The 16205-nt window shown below is 40.6% G+C and overlaps 1 protein-coding gene across 2 annotated transcripts in view; it reads left to right on the top strand.

Moving 5' to 3' along the window:
- Positions 1-487: 487 nt before the first annotated feature.
- LOC128695529 (zwei Ig domain protein zig-8-like) overlaps positions 488-16205 on the top strand; it is a 136093-nt gene continuing 120375 nt past the window's right edge. The window contains exon 1 of one of the 2 annotated variants that reach the window (XM_070093160.1): positions 488-609. Coding sequence is in view for 1 of the 2 variants with exons in the window: in XM_053786207.2 (XP_053642182.2) it covers positions 15186-15219 (34 nt within the window). In the remaining variant the exon portion in view is untranslated. Of the gene's footprint in view, positions 610-14999; positions 15220-16205 lie in introns of those variants that run through there. The other variant, XM_053786207.2, reaches the window with a different exon arrangement.

Here is a 16205-nt window from a genome sequence, read left to right as displayed (position 1 = left end):
CAACGTTCATCCAAGCAACGTTAATTCTAGCAACGTTCATTCTAGCAACGTTCATCCTAGCAACGTTCATACTAGCAACGTTCATACTAGTAACGTTCATACTAGCAACGTTTATCCTAGCAAAGTTCATCCTAGCAACGTTCATTCTGGCAACGTTCATCCTAGCAACGTTCCCATACTGTAACGTTCATACTAGCAACGTTCATATCAGCAACGTTCATACTAGCAACGTTCTATCCAAGCAACGTTAATGGCAACGTTAAAAATTCTAGCAACGTTCATCCTAGCAACGTTCATCCTGCAAGCAGTTCACAATAGCAACGTTCATACTAGCAACGTTCATACTTGTAGCAACAGTTTTCCTCTCAATCTTACGTTTCCTATATATATATATATATATATATATATATATATATATATATATATATATATATATATATATATATATATATATATATATATATATATATATATATTCCTAAAGGTAATTTTTTTGTGAATTTTAAATTAACAAGGAAATTTAAGATAAAAAACAGAAGAAGGACGTGTGCGTGTTCGTGAGTGTTTGTGTGTCCGTGACTGGCCAACACAGTCACTACCGGCACAGAGGTGAGTGTTGCTGTCCTTTGAGTGACCCACATCCATTACTTCCATCCTTCGGGTTTAGCGCTTTCTCTTTGAAACTACGACGTAATGATAATAATTAGACGAAGAACAGCAATAAGAATATAATAATAATAATAATAATAATAATAATAATAATAATAATAATAATAATAATAATAATAATAATAATAATAATAATAATAATAATTTTTTATTATTATTATTATTATTATTATTATTATTATTATTATTAATGTATAGGAAAAAGCGCTAAAGTCGTAGTGTTCTTACAGGGTCCGGTGAACTAGCCTCGAAAACCTTTACAGTGATCATACCTTCTTCTGAAGCCGTGTATGAAAATTTATCTATGCAATAATTTCTCAAAAATAATTGTGAACCTAAAGAAAACAAAATATTTCATTGTGTTTGTTTATTATTAAATTATTGAAAACTTATCTAAAATATATTTAGTTGGATTAGGCTAAATTAAATTGTGCTTGTTATAATAAGGTTAGGTAAATTTTCTAAGGTTCTTTTGGTACAAAATCATTAATTTTTACATTAACATAAATGACAAAAATAAAAAAAAAAAAAAAAAAAACAAAAAAAATAAAAACAAACATATCTCTAAACGTATAAGAAAAAAAAAAAAAAAAAAAAAAAAAAAAAAAAAAAGAAAAATTTTTAGAAAGGACTTAATTTTAAATGAGTTCTTGTTAATTGATCGGTTTTATCTATACGGCACGACACACACACACACACACACACCACACACACCACACACACACACACACACCACACACACACCACACACCACACACACACACACACACACACACACACACATATATACACATATATACATATATGTATATTTTATGTCGTGACCATATCTCCTCTTCTTCTCCCCTTCCCTGCGGTGTGTGGTTCATGGCTCTATTTCGACGGAGTCGTAAATCTGTAAATTAATCCTTACACGATCCAGTGTTCTGAACTTTTTCTACTATATAAATATTTGTACAGTTGTTGAGATTTTTAAAACGAATGTGAGAAATTCGAGAAAAATTTAAAACTCGCCCTTTGAAGGCCTTTTTTTTTTAATTTTAATAGTTTTAGTACGTAGGTAGGTAGTTAGTTGGTAGGTAAGTAGGTACGTAAGTAGGTAGTTAGGTAGATAGGTAGGTAAGTAGGTACGTAAGTAGGTAGGTAGGTAAGCAGGTAGCTTAGCAAATAGATAAGTAGGTAGGTTAGTAGGTAGGTTAGTAGGTTGGTAAGTAAGTAGGTAAGTAAGTAGGAAGGTAGGTAGGCAGGTAGGTAGGTAGGTAGGTAGGTAGACTAGTCTTAAAACGAGGGGTGTCTGGCTTACAGGTTACCCCTGAAGCTTCTTCACAAATGCCCCCCATTCTTTCAACGCCAACAGCACGCCAAATCTCGAGGCGCCACTCGCCTCCGCTCACTCCCGTAACCAGAGACCTCCCCTACGCAAAAAAAAAAAAAAGTTGAAATCATAATTAAAATTTTTGAAGGGGTAAGCCAGCGAAGGCCTCTATCAGAGGACCAAAAGCTCCAGCTGCGAGTCATCACATAACTAAGACTCCGCATCAGGAAATACTTGTCCTGTTTCCTGACGAACCTTACCTAACCAAACCTCTGCTGTGCGTTCTTACGTTGTTTTCGTCGCTATCTCAGCATCCTCCTCGGCACTTATCTCAACATAACTAAACTTTAAGTTCGTTCCTCCAACTTTTTAAGTTCCTTCTTTCTTTCACTTCTTTCATTTAAGGTTTTTCGGTTTACTTCTCTTCTATACTCTTGGGTCTCCACTTGTCTCTTACTTTAGCCACCGTTTAAAACTTAACCAGACATGTCAGTCGCTCCTCTTAAAAAGAAATGAACGTCTAAAAGAAGACATGAGTTTCTAAAAATAGACTTGAGCGTCTAAAAAAAGACATGAGCGTCTCAAAAAAGGCATGACAGTCTAAAAAGTCATGAGCGTCTAAAAGAAGTCATGAACGTTTAAAAAAGACATGAGCGTCTGAAAAACAGACATGAGAGCCTAAAAAGTCATGAGCGTCTGAAAGAAGACAAGAGCTTCTAAAAATAGACTTGTGCGTCTAAAAAAGACATGAGCGTCTCAAAAAAGGCATGACAGTCTAAAAAGTCATGAGCGTCTAAAAGAAGTCATGAACGTTTAAAAAAGACATGAGCGTCTGAAAAAAAAGACATGAGAGTCTAAAAAGTCATGAGCGTCTAAAAAATACATAAACTCCTGAAAAAGGTTTAGCAGCTATCATTGTTATTTATCAGACTTGTCTATGCACGTCACTGCACCTCGTATACCTATGTTCCTTTGTGTATTAATTTCTTTCTAGGTACGTTGGTAACACCTGCCCAAGGACAGTGTGATAAGATGGTTTTATAATGAATACGTTTCGCCCAAGCACTGTTTTTAGTACACAATGAAGGATTTTGCTGGACTGCATGTGTGTGTGGATTGTAGAATGTGCTTTTCTGACCTTAGTTATTGACCTCTCTCTCTCTCTCTCTCTCTCTCTCTCTCTCTCTCTCTCTCTCTCTCTCTCTCTCTCTCTCTCTCCGCCATCACCACAATTGTTTGAAAGATAAAGTGAAGATAGGGGAAAAAATCTTGTTTGTTTTGTCTTCAGCGCTGAGGAAGTCGAGGCGTTATAGCAGTCACGACCAATATCTGGAAAAAGTGGAGGAGCTGAGGAGAGACAGAGAGACAGAGAGAGGGAGAGAGAGGGACAGAGATAAAGAGAGCAAGAACTACATGAATATAAACGTGTTGAATACAACGCGTAAAATGTATTGAATTTTTAATCAAAAGAATGATAGGAAAAGAGCGTAAGTGTGATTGCAGTGGCGTGAGAGGAATTTATTCTGGAAAAGTGATGTACGGATCAAGTGCTTGTGTTGAGAGACATATATACTATGTGTATATTTTCTGATGAATATCTCCATCTAGATGTGTATGCAGAGTGAGCACATCTCTAGATGTGTATGCAGAGTGAGCACATCTCTAGATGTGTATGCAGAGTGAGCACATCTCTAGATGTGTATGCAGAGTGAGCACATCTCTAGATGTGTATGCAGAGTGAGCACATCTCTAGATGTGTATGCAGAGTGAGCACATCTCTAGATGTGTATGCAGAATGAGCACATCTCTAGATGTGTATGCAGAGTGAGCACATCTCTAGATGTGTATGCAGAGTGAGCACATCTCTAGATGTGTATGCAGAGTGAGCACATCTCTAGATGTGTATGCAGAGTGAGCACATCTCTAGATGTGTATGCAGAGTGAGCACATCTTTAGATGTGTATGCAGAGTGAGCACATCTCTAGATGTGTATGCAGAGTGAGCACATCTCTAGATGTGTATGCAGAGTGAGCACATCTCTAGATGTGTATACAGAGTGAGCACATCTCTAGATGTGTATACAGAGTGAGCACATCTCTAGATATGTATGCAGAGTGAGCAAATCTCTAGATGTGTATACAGAGTGAGCACATCTCTAGATATGTATGCGCTTTAAATTTCTTTAAGCAATACTTAAGCGATTAAAACACCCCTGACTCTGAAGTGAGTTTTGGTGTACGAAGCTAGGTGTGCTGCGGTTGAAGTAAGAATCTTTGGACATAGGAGTCTAGGAGCACTGCTAAAGGCCTACTGGCCCAAAGTACGCAGGACCTTCTCACAACTAATAACGTTTACTGGTAGAACGATCATCACAGAACAGATGTGTGTTCAACCTCGCCACTACGTTACGAACCTCCCTAAAACCACGCAGTAACTGGTGATGCCTAGTTGCATGCAGTCTTGATGGCTCTCTTGATTAGCAAACCATCAGTGAGCAACATGAACAAAGGAGACGACACCTTATGTCCAATTCGTGAGTCTGGAAAAGGTAATATACGCTCTTCTGGATATGGAAGTAATGTTACTGGTGTTGGATATTATATGGAGAACGTGATAAGCTATCGAGACCTATAAAGCATTATCACGAGGCCAGCGAGGCACGAGCTTGGGAGTGTAGGAGACTCTGGAGCAATTCTTGAAGTAATGGAGAGGATTCGGCGAGTTATCTTTGCTTCTTGGTGGGTGTGTGTGTGTGTGTGTGTGTATGTGTGTGTGTGTACTCCCCTAATTGTGGTTGCAGGGATCGAGTCATAGCTCCTGGCCCCTGGTGTGTGTGTGTGTGTGTGTGTGTGTACTCCCCTAATTGTGGTTGCAGGGATCGAGTCATACCTCCTGGCCCCTGGTGTGTGTGTGTGTGTGTGTGTGTGTGTGTGTGTGTGTGTGTGTGTGTGTGTGTGTGTCTTTATAAGGCCACTGACTGGGCGAAACGCTGTCAATAAAGATTCCAGAGAACTGCATATGTGTTTGTGTTTTTTTTTTTTTTTGTGTGTGTGTGTATGTGTATGTGTGTGATCCCTGACGATCGTATCAGTGTTACTAATCAGTACAAACACAAGATGATCGACTCGAATGAGAGGTAATAATTATATATGATATATAATTGAGAGAGAGAGAGAGAGAGAGAGAGAGAGAGAGAGAGAGAGAGAGAGAGAGAGAGAGAGAACAAACAGGCCGTAACGGAGTATATAACTCCAGAGGGGACAGTGTGAGCTGATTTTAACTTCTACAGAATAACAGCAGAAACTAATTATAACTCAGACCAACGGAAAACAGGAATCGACTCAGAGCTGACAGCCAGTGATAGCCAGACTCACAACAGAGAGGAGGAGGAGGAGGAGGAGGAGGAGGAGGACAAGAGGAACTTTCACTCTTGTTAATACAGGAGTGACAGCAAGTGCTGGTTATTGTAACAAGAAAGAACTGATTAACTACAACAGCACTACAAAAAACACTTATAAGCACTTAGAAAACAATAGAGAAACACTACAAAACGCTTCCAAAACACTACAAAGTCACTTAAACAAACACAGCAGAAAAACTACTACACAAGCACTGCAAAAACTACAAAAGCACTACAAGAACAATATAAAACACTACAAACACTACAAAAGTACTAAAATAACTCTACAAAAACACTACAAAACACTACAAAACACTACAAAACACTACAAAACACTACAAAACACAACAAAACACTTCAGACACACTACGAAACACTTCAGACACACTACGAAACACTTCAGACACACTACGAAACACTTCAGACACACTACGAAACACTTCAGACACACTACGAAACACTTCAGACACACTACAAAACACTTCAGACACACTACAAAACACTTCAGACACACTACAAAACACTTCAGACACACTACAAAACACTTCAGACACACTACAAAACACTTCAGACACACTACGAAAGCACTAGTGTAAGTAATTATTATAATTAATTATTATAGCTAATTTTGACTGATTATTATGATTAATTTTTGTAAATCATTTTTTGAGGTGATTATTATTAGTACTAATTATAACTGATTATAGAAGATTATTATAACATAATATTATAACAAATTATTATATCAGATTATAACAGATTATTATAACATATATTATAACAGATTATTATAACAGATTATTATAACAGATTATTGTAGCAGTATATTATAACAGATTATTATAACAAATTATTATAAGTTAGTCAAGGATAACGAGAACATTTAAACAGGAATTCTAGAGGTATAAAAAAAATCATAACTAAAGGAATTAAAAGAAATAATCATTACTACTCTGAATTGTGATTAAAAAAATTATTAATTGTTGTAGCAACAACAGATCATAATTCATCACACTGTAAATTATCATACTATAATATATTACACTATGTCAGACTGTTATATATCAAACTATAATATATTCGACTGTAAAATATCAGATTGTAATATATCAGACTATAATATATCATACTATATGAGGTTATATCACACTATATCAAATTATAATATATCTGACTATAATATATCATACTATATGAGGTTATATCACACTATATCAAATTATAATATATCTGACTATAATATATCATACTATATGAGGTTATATCACACTATATCAAATTATAATATATCTGACTATAATATATCATACTATATGAGGTTATATCACACTATATCAAATTATAATATATCTGACTATAATATATCATACTATATGAGGTTATATCACACTATATCAAATTATAATATATCTGACTATAATATATCATACTATATGAGGTTATATCACACTATATCAAATTATAATATATCAGGCTATAATATATTTCAGTCTTCAGAGAAATAATGAAAGCGAAAGTAGATTAAATTCCCGGTCTAGTTACTCGTAGACCTCGAGATGGCGGCTCTTGTTTCTGTTAGTCTCCATCTTAACTTGACGACCGTCCCTGGGCACCCCTTCATCCCCTTCCCTTGGTATGTAGACAGACTCCTTTTGTTTGAAGACCCATTCCCCTCCCTTCCCATCCCTTCTTCTCCCTTCCCCTTCCTTCCCCTCCCCACCCCTCCCTTCTCTAGGTCTGGAGACCTGGTCCGTGACAGCATTGCTGATGCTGTCTACTGAACATTCTTTATCAACAATTTCTTGCCACGATTCCAATATATTTTTCCCGCCCCCCGCTCCTCTCTCTCTCTCTCTCTCTCTCTCTCTCTCTCTCTCTCTCTCTCTCTCTCTCTCTCTCTCTCTCTCTCTCTCTCTCTCTCTCTCTCTCTCTCTCTCTCTCTCTCTCTCTCTCTCTCTCTCTCTCTCTCTCTCTCTCTCTCTCTCTCTCTCTCACGCTCTCTCTCACCTCTTTCCCCTCTCACTCATTTCCCCTCTCACCTCTTCCTTCTCACCCCACTACTGTAGTTCGTTAATCCTTCCCCCCCTCTCACCCCCAATTCGTTCATTAACCTCAAGTAATTACTCCAGCACCTCTTGTCCAGACATATTCATCACTGAGAACACATAAACGACTAATAACGATACACGAAAGAAATAATAATAATAATAATAATAATAATAATAATAATAATAATAATAATAATAATAATAATAATAATAATATTATTATTATTATATTATTAATTATTATTATGTTGTGTGTAATGATATTGTGTTATGTTATTATTATTATTATTATTATTATTATTATTATTATTATTATACTGAAATTGAAAGCTAAATTCATATGGGTCGTACGGGCCTATGCTAGAAGGGAGTGTCTGCAGGCTACGTCCATTGTGGGGATTTTTAGTTTGTGTGAGAGTTGGTGGTCTACACACTACGGAACTGGTCCACACTACATATGAACAAACTGGGAACACACAACACTGAATAACATGTTTTTAAAACCCAAAGGACAAGGTGACCTCATTTTCCTGGCCAGTGAGTGTCTATACACATTTAAGTTGGGAGTCAGTAATATTTGAAACTCTGGAACCTATTTCATGTTCGTTGACCTTTGGTTTAGGCTGTAATGTCCACTGCGAGGGCAGACTCTGTCGATTTAAGTAAATACACACACACACACACACACACACACACACACACACACACAGGGAAATAGAGGACCCAGTAGCAATCAGTGAAGAGGCGGGGCCAGGAGCTATGACTCGACCCTGCAAACACAAATTGGTGAGTACAAATAGGTGAGTACACACACACACACACACACACACACACACACACACACACACACACACACACACACACACACACACACACACACACACAAAGACAGGATGTTCCAGAGACTGGACACAGCAACACGGGGACACAGTTGGAAGCTGAAGACACAGATGAATCAAAGGGATGTTAGGAAGTATTTCTTCAGCCACAGAGTAGTCAGGAAGTGGAATAGTTTGGGAAGCGATATAGTGGAGGCAGGATCGATACATAGCAGAGGTATGATAAAGCTCATGGACTCGACCCCTGCAACCTCAACTAGGTGAGTACAACTAGGTGAGTACACACACACACACACACACACACACACACACACACACACATTAATCAATACAATATCTCTAAAGTTACTGTGGACTTCTGCGTACACAGGAGCGAGGGGGACTTAGCCTTTTCCCGATATTTCAGAGATTAAAGTATACTTGACTGATTATAATCGGGGAACATGCAGCCTTAATGACCCCACCAGTAATCAATGTCATGTGTGATGTCTGCAGACATCACACATGACATTGCTGTAATGCTTGCAGTATACCTAGAAGGTGTTCTGGGGGTTAATGCCCCCAGCGTCCCAGTCTATGATCAGGTCACACCGGATGTCCTGTGATCGCACTGACCTTGTGTTGTCTCTTAACGTACACACTGTACCCCTATTTCTCACTGGGGGAGGGAGGGATGCTGCAGCACCTGCCAAGTCTTTTGCTTTCGTAGGGAGTGATTTCCGTATGCAGATTTGGGACTAGTCTCTCTATGATTTTCCAAGTGTATATTATCATGTATCTTTCTCGCCTGCGTTCCAAGGAGTACAAGTCAAGGGACTTCGACATGGAGAGCAATTGTATACTCAGAGTGTCAAAGCTTTCAGAGTACATACTTAGAAAGGTGTGAATACCTCACTGTATATATACAAACAGGCTTGGATTACTCTGTGCATATGCCGAGTGTTATTTCATTGTATATACACTCAAAAATGGGTATATCTGAGTATTGAAGAAATCACAATAAAACACGTGATTGCGAATATGAAAAAACTACCACAGCAAAAATAGGAATTTAAACCTGATCGATTTCGTATGCTTGCACATCTTCAGAGGATATATATGTAAGCACTTAGGTTATAATTAGTATTTTTGCTGAGGTATTTTTTCATATCTAAGTATATACATTGAGATTATATATCTCTCATTGTATTTAGGGCGAGAGGTATGTATCTTTGTGTATACATCGATAAATGTGTATCAAATCATTGCGTGTGCGTATACACGAGGAGGTGTGTATTTCTGTGTGTGCTCCCACCAAAATGCGTCACTCAGTGTATATATATATACACCGACGAGGAGAATGTATTGCATACAGTACAGAACACATAATAACATATCAGATATGACTAATTAGAGCTGTATCATTAATGTATTCTGTAATTTACATGAGTAGGGTACACGAACACGACTATACGGACGCACGTATATGCATATATGCGCACGCACACATACACAATCTCTCTCTCTCTCTCTCTCTCTCTCTCTCTCTCTCTCTCTCTCTCTCTCTCTCTCTCTCTCTCTCTCTCTCTCTCTCTCTCTCTCTCTCTCTCTCTCTCTCTCTCTCTCTCTCTCTCTCTCTCTCTCTCTCTCTCTCTCTCTCTCTCCCTTTCACTCAAGGCTCAATAAACGCAGTAAAAGAGCTGCCAAGCTTTTGCGTTAAGTAAATTAAACCATTACAAACCAGAGGTAATACGTAGAATTATTATTTAAATTAAAAACCACGTTTAAGAGAGCCAACCCAGGACACTTAGGCTCTCATCTAATACAAGAAAACAGGCGAGAACAACAGCTCTATTGTTATTCCTGTTGTTACTTCCGATATTACTATAAATATTACCAGACAACAACAATAACAGTAATTTCTGGGTTGAGGATAATATCATACAAATGATAGAGTATCTCCTTCAACGTGATAATATTAGTAAGACTGTCCATTGCTAGTTGGAAATAGAGAGGTCGTGGGGTTATTAGAGAGATCGTGGGGTTATTAGAGAGATCATTGGATTATTAGAGAGATCGTGGGGTTATTAGAGAGATCATGGGGTTATTAGAGAGATCGTGGGGTTATTAGAGAGATCGTGGGGTTATTAGAGAGATCGTGGGGTTATTAGAGAGATCGTGGGGTTATTAGAGAGATCGTGGGGTTATTAGAGATATCGTGGGGTTATTAGAGAGATCGTGGGGTTATTAGAGAGATCGTGAGGTTATTAGAGAGATCGTGAGGTTATTAGAGATCGTGGGGTTATTAGAGATCATGAGGTTATTAGAGATCGTGAGGTTATTAGAGATCATGAGGTTATTAGAGAGTCGTGGGGTTATTAGAGAGATCGAGTTATTAGAGAGATCGTGGGGTTATTAGAGATCATCGTATTAGAGAGATCGTGAGGTTATTAGAGAGATCGTGGGGTTGTTAGAGAGTCATTGGGGTTATTAGAGATCGTGAGCTTATTAGAGATCGTGAGGTTATTAGAGAGATCATGAGGTTATTAGAGAGATCGTGGGGTTATTAGAGAGATCCTGGGGTTATTAGAGAGATCGTGGGGTTATTAGAGAGATCGTGGGGTTATTAGAGAGATCGTGAGGTTATTAGAGAGATCGTGGGGTTATTAGAGAGATCCTGGGGTTATTAGAGATCGTTGGGGTTATTAGAGATCGTGGGGAGGTTATTAGAGATCGTGGGGTTATTAGAGAGATCGTGGGGTTATTAGAGAGATCGTGGGGTTATTAGAAAGATCGTGGGGTTATTAGAAAGATCGTGGGGTTATTAGAGAGATCGTGAGATTATTAGAGAGATCGTGGGGTTATTAGAGAAATCGTGGGGTTATTAGAGAGATCATGGGGTTATTAGAGAGATCGTGAGGTTATTAGAGAGATCGTGGGGTTATTAGAAAGATCGTGGGGTTATCAGAGAGATCGTGGGGTTATTAGAGAGATCGTGGGGTTATTAGAAAGATCGTGGGGTTATTAGAGAGATCGTGGGGTTATTAGAGAGATCGTGAGGTTATTAGAGAGATCGTGAGGTTATTAGAGAGATCGTGGGGTTATTAGAGAGATCGTGGGGTTATTAGAGAGATCGTGGGGTTATTAGAGAGATCGTGGGGTTATTAGAGAGATCGTGAGGTTATTAGAGAGATCGTGGGGTTATTAGAGAGATCCTGGGGTTATTAGAGAGATCGTGGGGTTATTAGAGAGATCGTGGGGTTATTAGAGAGATCCTGGGGTTATTAGAGAGATCGTGGGGTTATTAGAGAGATCGTGGGGTTATTAGAGAGATCGTGGGGTTATTAGAGAGATCGTGGGGTTATTAGAGAGATCGTGGGGTTATTAGAGAGATCGTGGGGTTATTAGAGAGATCGTGGGGTTATTAGAGAGATCATGGGGTTATTAGAGAGATCGTGAGGTTATTAGAGAGATCGTGGGGTTATTAAAGAGATTGTGGGGTTATTAGAGAGATCGTGGGGTTATTAGAGAGATCGTGGGGATATTAGAAAGATCGTGGGGTTATTAGAGATCATGGGGTTATTAGAGAGATCGTGGGGTTATTAGAGAGATCGTGGGGTTATTAGAGAGATCGTGGGGTTATTAGAGAGATCGTGAGGTTATTAGAGAGATCGTGGGGTTATTAGAGAGATCGTGGGGTTATTAGAGAGATCGTGGGGTTATTAGAAAGATCGTGGGGTTATTAGAGATCGTAGGGGTTATTAGAGATCATGGGGTTATTAGAGATCGTGAGGTTATTAGAGAGATCGTAGGGGTTATTAGAAAGATCGTGTTATCAGAGAGATGGTGGGGTTATTAGATGGGGTTGATGATCGTTGGGGTTATTAGATAGATCGTGGGGTTATTAGAGAGATCGTGGGGTTATTAGAGAGATCGTGGGGTTATTAGAGAGATCGTGGGGTTATTAGAGAGGTCGTGAGGTTATTAGAGAGATCGTGGGGTTATTAGAGAGATCGTGGGGTTATTAGAGAGATCTTGAGGTTATTAGAGAGATCATGGGGTTATTAGAGAGGTCGTGGGGTTATTAGAGAGGTCGTGGGGTTATTAGAGAGGTAGTAGGGTTATTAGAGAGATCCTAGGGTTATTAGAGAGGTCGTGGGGTTATTAGAGAGATCATGGGATTATTAGAAAGGTCGTGGGGTTATTAGAGAGCTGGTAGAGTTTATAGAGAGGTCGTGGGACTAATAGAGAGGCGATAGAGTTAATAGAAAGGTCGTGAGGTTAATAGAGAGGTCGTGGGGTTAATAGAGAGGTTGTGGGGTTAATAGAGAGGTCGTGGGGTTAATAGAGAGGTCGTGGGGTAATTAGGGAGGTCTTGGGGTTAATCGAGAGGTCGTGGGTTAATAGAGAGGTCGTAGTGTTATTAGAGAGGTCGTAGGGTTATTAGAGAGGTGGTAGAGTTAATAGGGAGGTCATGGGATTAATAGAGAGGTCGTGGGGTTAATAGAGAGGTCGTGGGGTTAATAGAGAGGTCGTGGGGTTATTAGAGAGGTCTTGGGGTTAACAGAGAGGTCGTGGGGTTAATAGAGAGGTCGTGGTGTTATTAGAGAGGTCGTAGGGTTATTAGAGAGGTGGTAGAGTTAATAGGGAGGTGATGATAAATTAGACACATGTGCAACTCTTGGGTATCTTTATTGAGGAAACGTTTCGCCACACAGTGGCTTCATCAGTCCATACGTAGGAGAAACTTGAAGAACAGGAGGAGAATGAGGTAATCAGTCCCTCAACCTTGAGTCGATGTGTTCAGTCCATCAGTCTTGCACATGTGTCTAATTTATCAACATGTCGGTTCTCTGAACCATTCATCTACAAACCTGTCAGACACTGCAACTTCTTGGGATCTTAATACTTAGGAATTCTTCGCTTGCCTAATTCTTGGGCACGACCTACTTCCACATTGAACAAATGTGACACCACCTACGACTGCTGCACCTCTCCTGCTATACGGTTTATAAGCTGCTTCTCCGCTGATATGCCGTATTCTGCTCAAGATTGATGGACTGAACACATCCACTCAAGGTTGAGGGACTGATTGACTCATTCTCCTCCTGTTCTTCAAGTTTCTCCTACGTATGGACTGATGAAGCCACTGTGTGGCGAAACGTTTCCTCAATAAAGATACCCAAGAGTTGCACATGTGTCTAATTTATCAACATGTCGGTTCTCTGAACCATTCATCTTAATAGGGAGGTCGTGGGGTTAATAGAGAGGTCGTGGGGTTAATAGGGAGGTCGTGGGGTTAATAGAGAGGTCGTGGGATTATTAGAGAGGTCTTGGGGTTAATAGAGAGGTCGTGGGGTTAATAGAGGTCGTGGTGTTATTAGAGAGGTCGTATGGTTATTAGAGAGGTGGTAGAGTTAATAGGGAGGTCGTGGGGTTAATAGAGAGGTCGTGGGGTTATTAGAGAGGTCGTGGGTTAATAGAAAGGTTGTGGGTTATTAGAGAGGTCGTGGTGTTATTAGAGAGGTCGTGGGTTAATAGAGAGGTTGTGGGGTTATTAGAGAGGTCGTGGTATTATTAGAGAAGTCGTGGGGTTATTAGAGAGGTGGTAGAGTTAATAGGGAGGTCGTGGTTTTAATAGAGAGGTCGTGAGGTTATTAGAGAGGTCGTGGGTTAATAGAGAGGATGTGGGGTTGTTAGAGAGGTCGTGGGGTTACTAGAGAGGTCGTGGGGTTAGTAGAGAGGTGGTGGGGTTAACAGAAAAGGTCGCGGGGTAAAGAGGAGCTCACTGAAAGTCAGTAAACGCGCTAGTGCTGTGGCTAGTGTTGAAGCTATGTACTAGCCCTGGCCTGCTAGTTTCAACACTTGGTTCACCATAGGTTCCAATTCCATCCGTTCAGGCAGTTGTTTACTATCCTGCCGTTCCGATTTGGCAAGGCAACCCGGTGGAAATTGTGGAAGAGGTCGACTGGCTGAAATTATAGCGAGGAGACTGTTGTCTGTTATGTCGCTGTTGACTGTTTCTCCCTAGGGAGAGAGAGGGAGAGGGAGAAGAGAGAGGGAGAGGGAGAAAAGAGAGGGAGAGAGAGAGAGAGAGAGAGAGAGAGAGAGAGAGAGGAGAGAGAGAGAGAGAGAGAGAGAGAGAGAGAGAGAGAGAGAGAGAGAGAGAGAGAGAGAGAGAGAGAGAGAGAGAGAGAGAGAGAGAGTGAGAGAGAGGGATCCAAGTCTCGATGCATATTTACCCATGATTGATGCATGTCTGTTGAATATATTTGTAGATAAACAATCAGAACAGGAGCCAGGCGTTTCAGAATGACTAAAATACAAGCCACACTAGCCAGAAATGGGAAAACTTTGCGGTAAATATTATTTCTAACTTGTGTTTTGAGGAGCACCTAAACTTGATAAGCTTGCAAACACACACACACACACACACACACACACACACACACACACACACACACACACACACACACACGGACTGGATAAATATAAGGGATACCTCAGGGTGGTAATGACGTGAGGTATCCACACAGAGGTAAGGGGAGGTAAATGCATTTGTGTGGATCGTTTGCTGAAGGTGTTGAGGCACGTAAGGTGATGCATAGAACCGGGTGAATGGGATGGTATTTTTTTTTTGTCTTGTGATGGTTGTGGTGGTGGTGGTGGTTGTGGTGGTGGTGGTGGTGGTGGTTGTGGTGGTGATAGTTGCAACTATGATATTCATGACGGTGTTAGTTGTCTAACAGAGCAACATGGCGGAACCAAAGCACAGAAGATACCTTTGTACAACTCTACTGCTGAATAACTTACTGGTGTGACCTGCTCCACCAGTGGGCCCCCTCTGCCCTACGACACCGTCTCCAACTGCTGCCTGTCACTCTGACTCATCTATATGAACCAGCAGTGACGAAAAAAATTCCAGCAAGAGCTGCATGCGCCCTTACGTTCAATACGTATTAATATATCGTAAGTACCTGGAAGACTTTATTTATACTCTCTCGTAGTGTTTTTGGTGTCCTCTTCCGAGGTGACTTTCATGCTATCATTTCTAGTAACCTTTGCAAAGGATGTAATATAACTGTAGTCTGCGTTCTTATCTATGTCAGGATTCCTGGTCTAGCACTGGGTCCCTGGGACGTTGGCCCCCAAATGCATCCTTCAAGCATCCTTCAGGTACCTTTCAAGTATCCTTCAGCTATGTTTTCTTTGAGGATGAGAAACAGGAGCGGCGCCGGGAACGTGCCTTGGAGTACCGGGCTTTATACATTGAGTTAGATTTCACCTCATTTACTACTGCTGCTACTACTACTACTACTGTTACTGCTACTACTACTACTACTGTTACTTCTACTACTACTACTACTGTTACTGCTACTACTACTACTACTGTTACTGCTACTGCTGACTACTGTCTGCTGCTACTCACTCTACTACTCCACTTGTTGCTCACTGCTCCACTGCTGTTGCACTGCTGCCACTGTTGACTGCTGCTGCTGCTACTGCGCTACCACCTACCACTGCTTACTGCTGACTGCTGCTCCACTGTGCTGCCTGCTGCTGCCTTGCTGCCTCCGCTGCTCTGCTGCCTGCCTGCACTGTGACCTGCCTGCTGCTGCTGTTGACTGCTGCTGCTGACCTGCCTGCTGCCTGCCTGCCACTGCTGACTGTTACTGCTGCCTGCTGCCACCTGCTGCCTGCTGCTCTGCCTGCTGCTGCTCTGCCTGCTGCTACTGCTGCTGCTGCTGCTGCTGCTGCTGCTGCTGCTACTGCTGCTGCTGCTGCTGCTACTGCTGCTGCTGCTGCTGCCACTACTGCTGCCATTGTTGTTCTGCTACTATTGCTACTACTGACAGCTACTGCATGTGGTGGTTGATCTACTCTACATTACTTGCTGACCACTAATGCTGTTCTGACTCTACTGCTACTGCTGCTGCTTGCTGCTGCTGCTGCTA

The sequence above is a fragment of the Cherax quadricarinatus genome, chromosome 42 (genome assembly GCF_038502225.1).
Source record: "Cherax quadricarinatus isolate ZL_2023a chromosome 42, ASM3850222v1, whole genome shotgun sequence".
Classification (NCBI taxonomy): domain Eukaryota; kingdom Metazoa; phylum Arthropoda; class Malacostraca; order Decapoda; family Parastacidae; genus Cherax; species Cherax quadricarinatus.
Note: the sequence above shows the minus strand (reverse complement) of the source record. Positions and strands in the feature narration are given on the sequence as shown.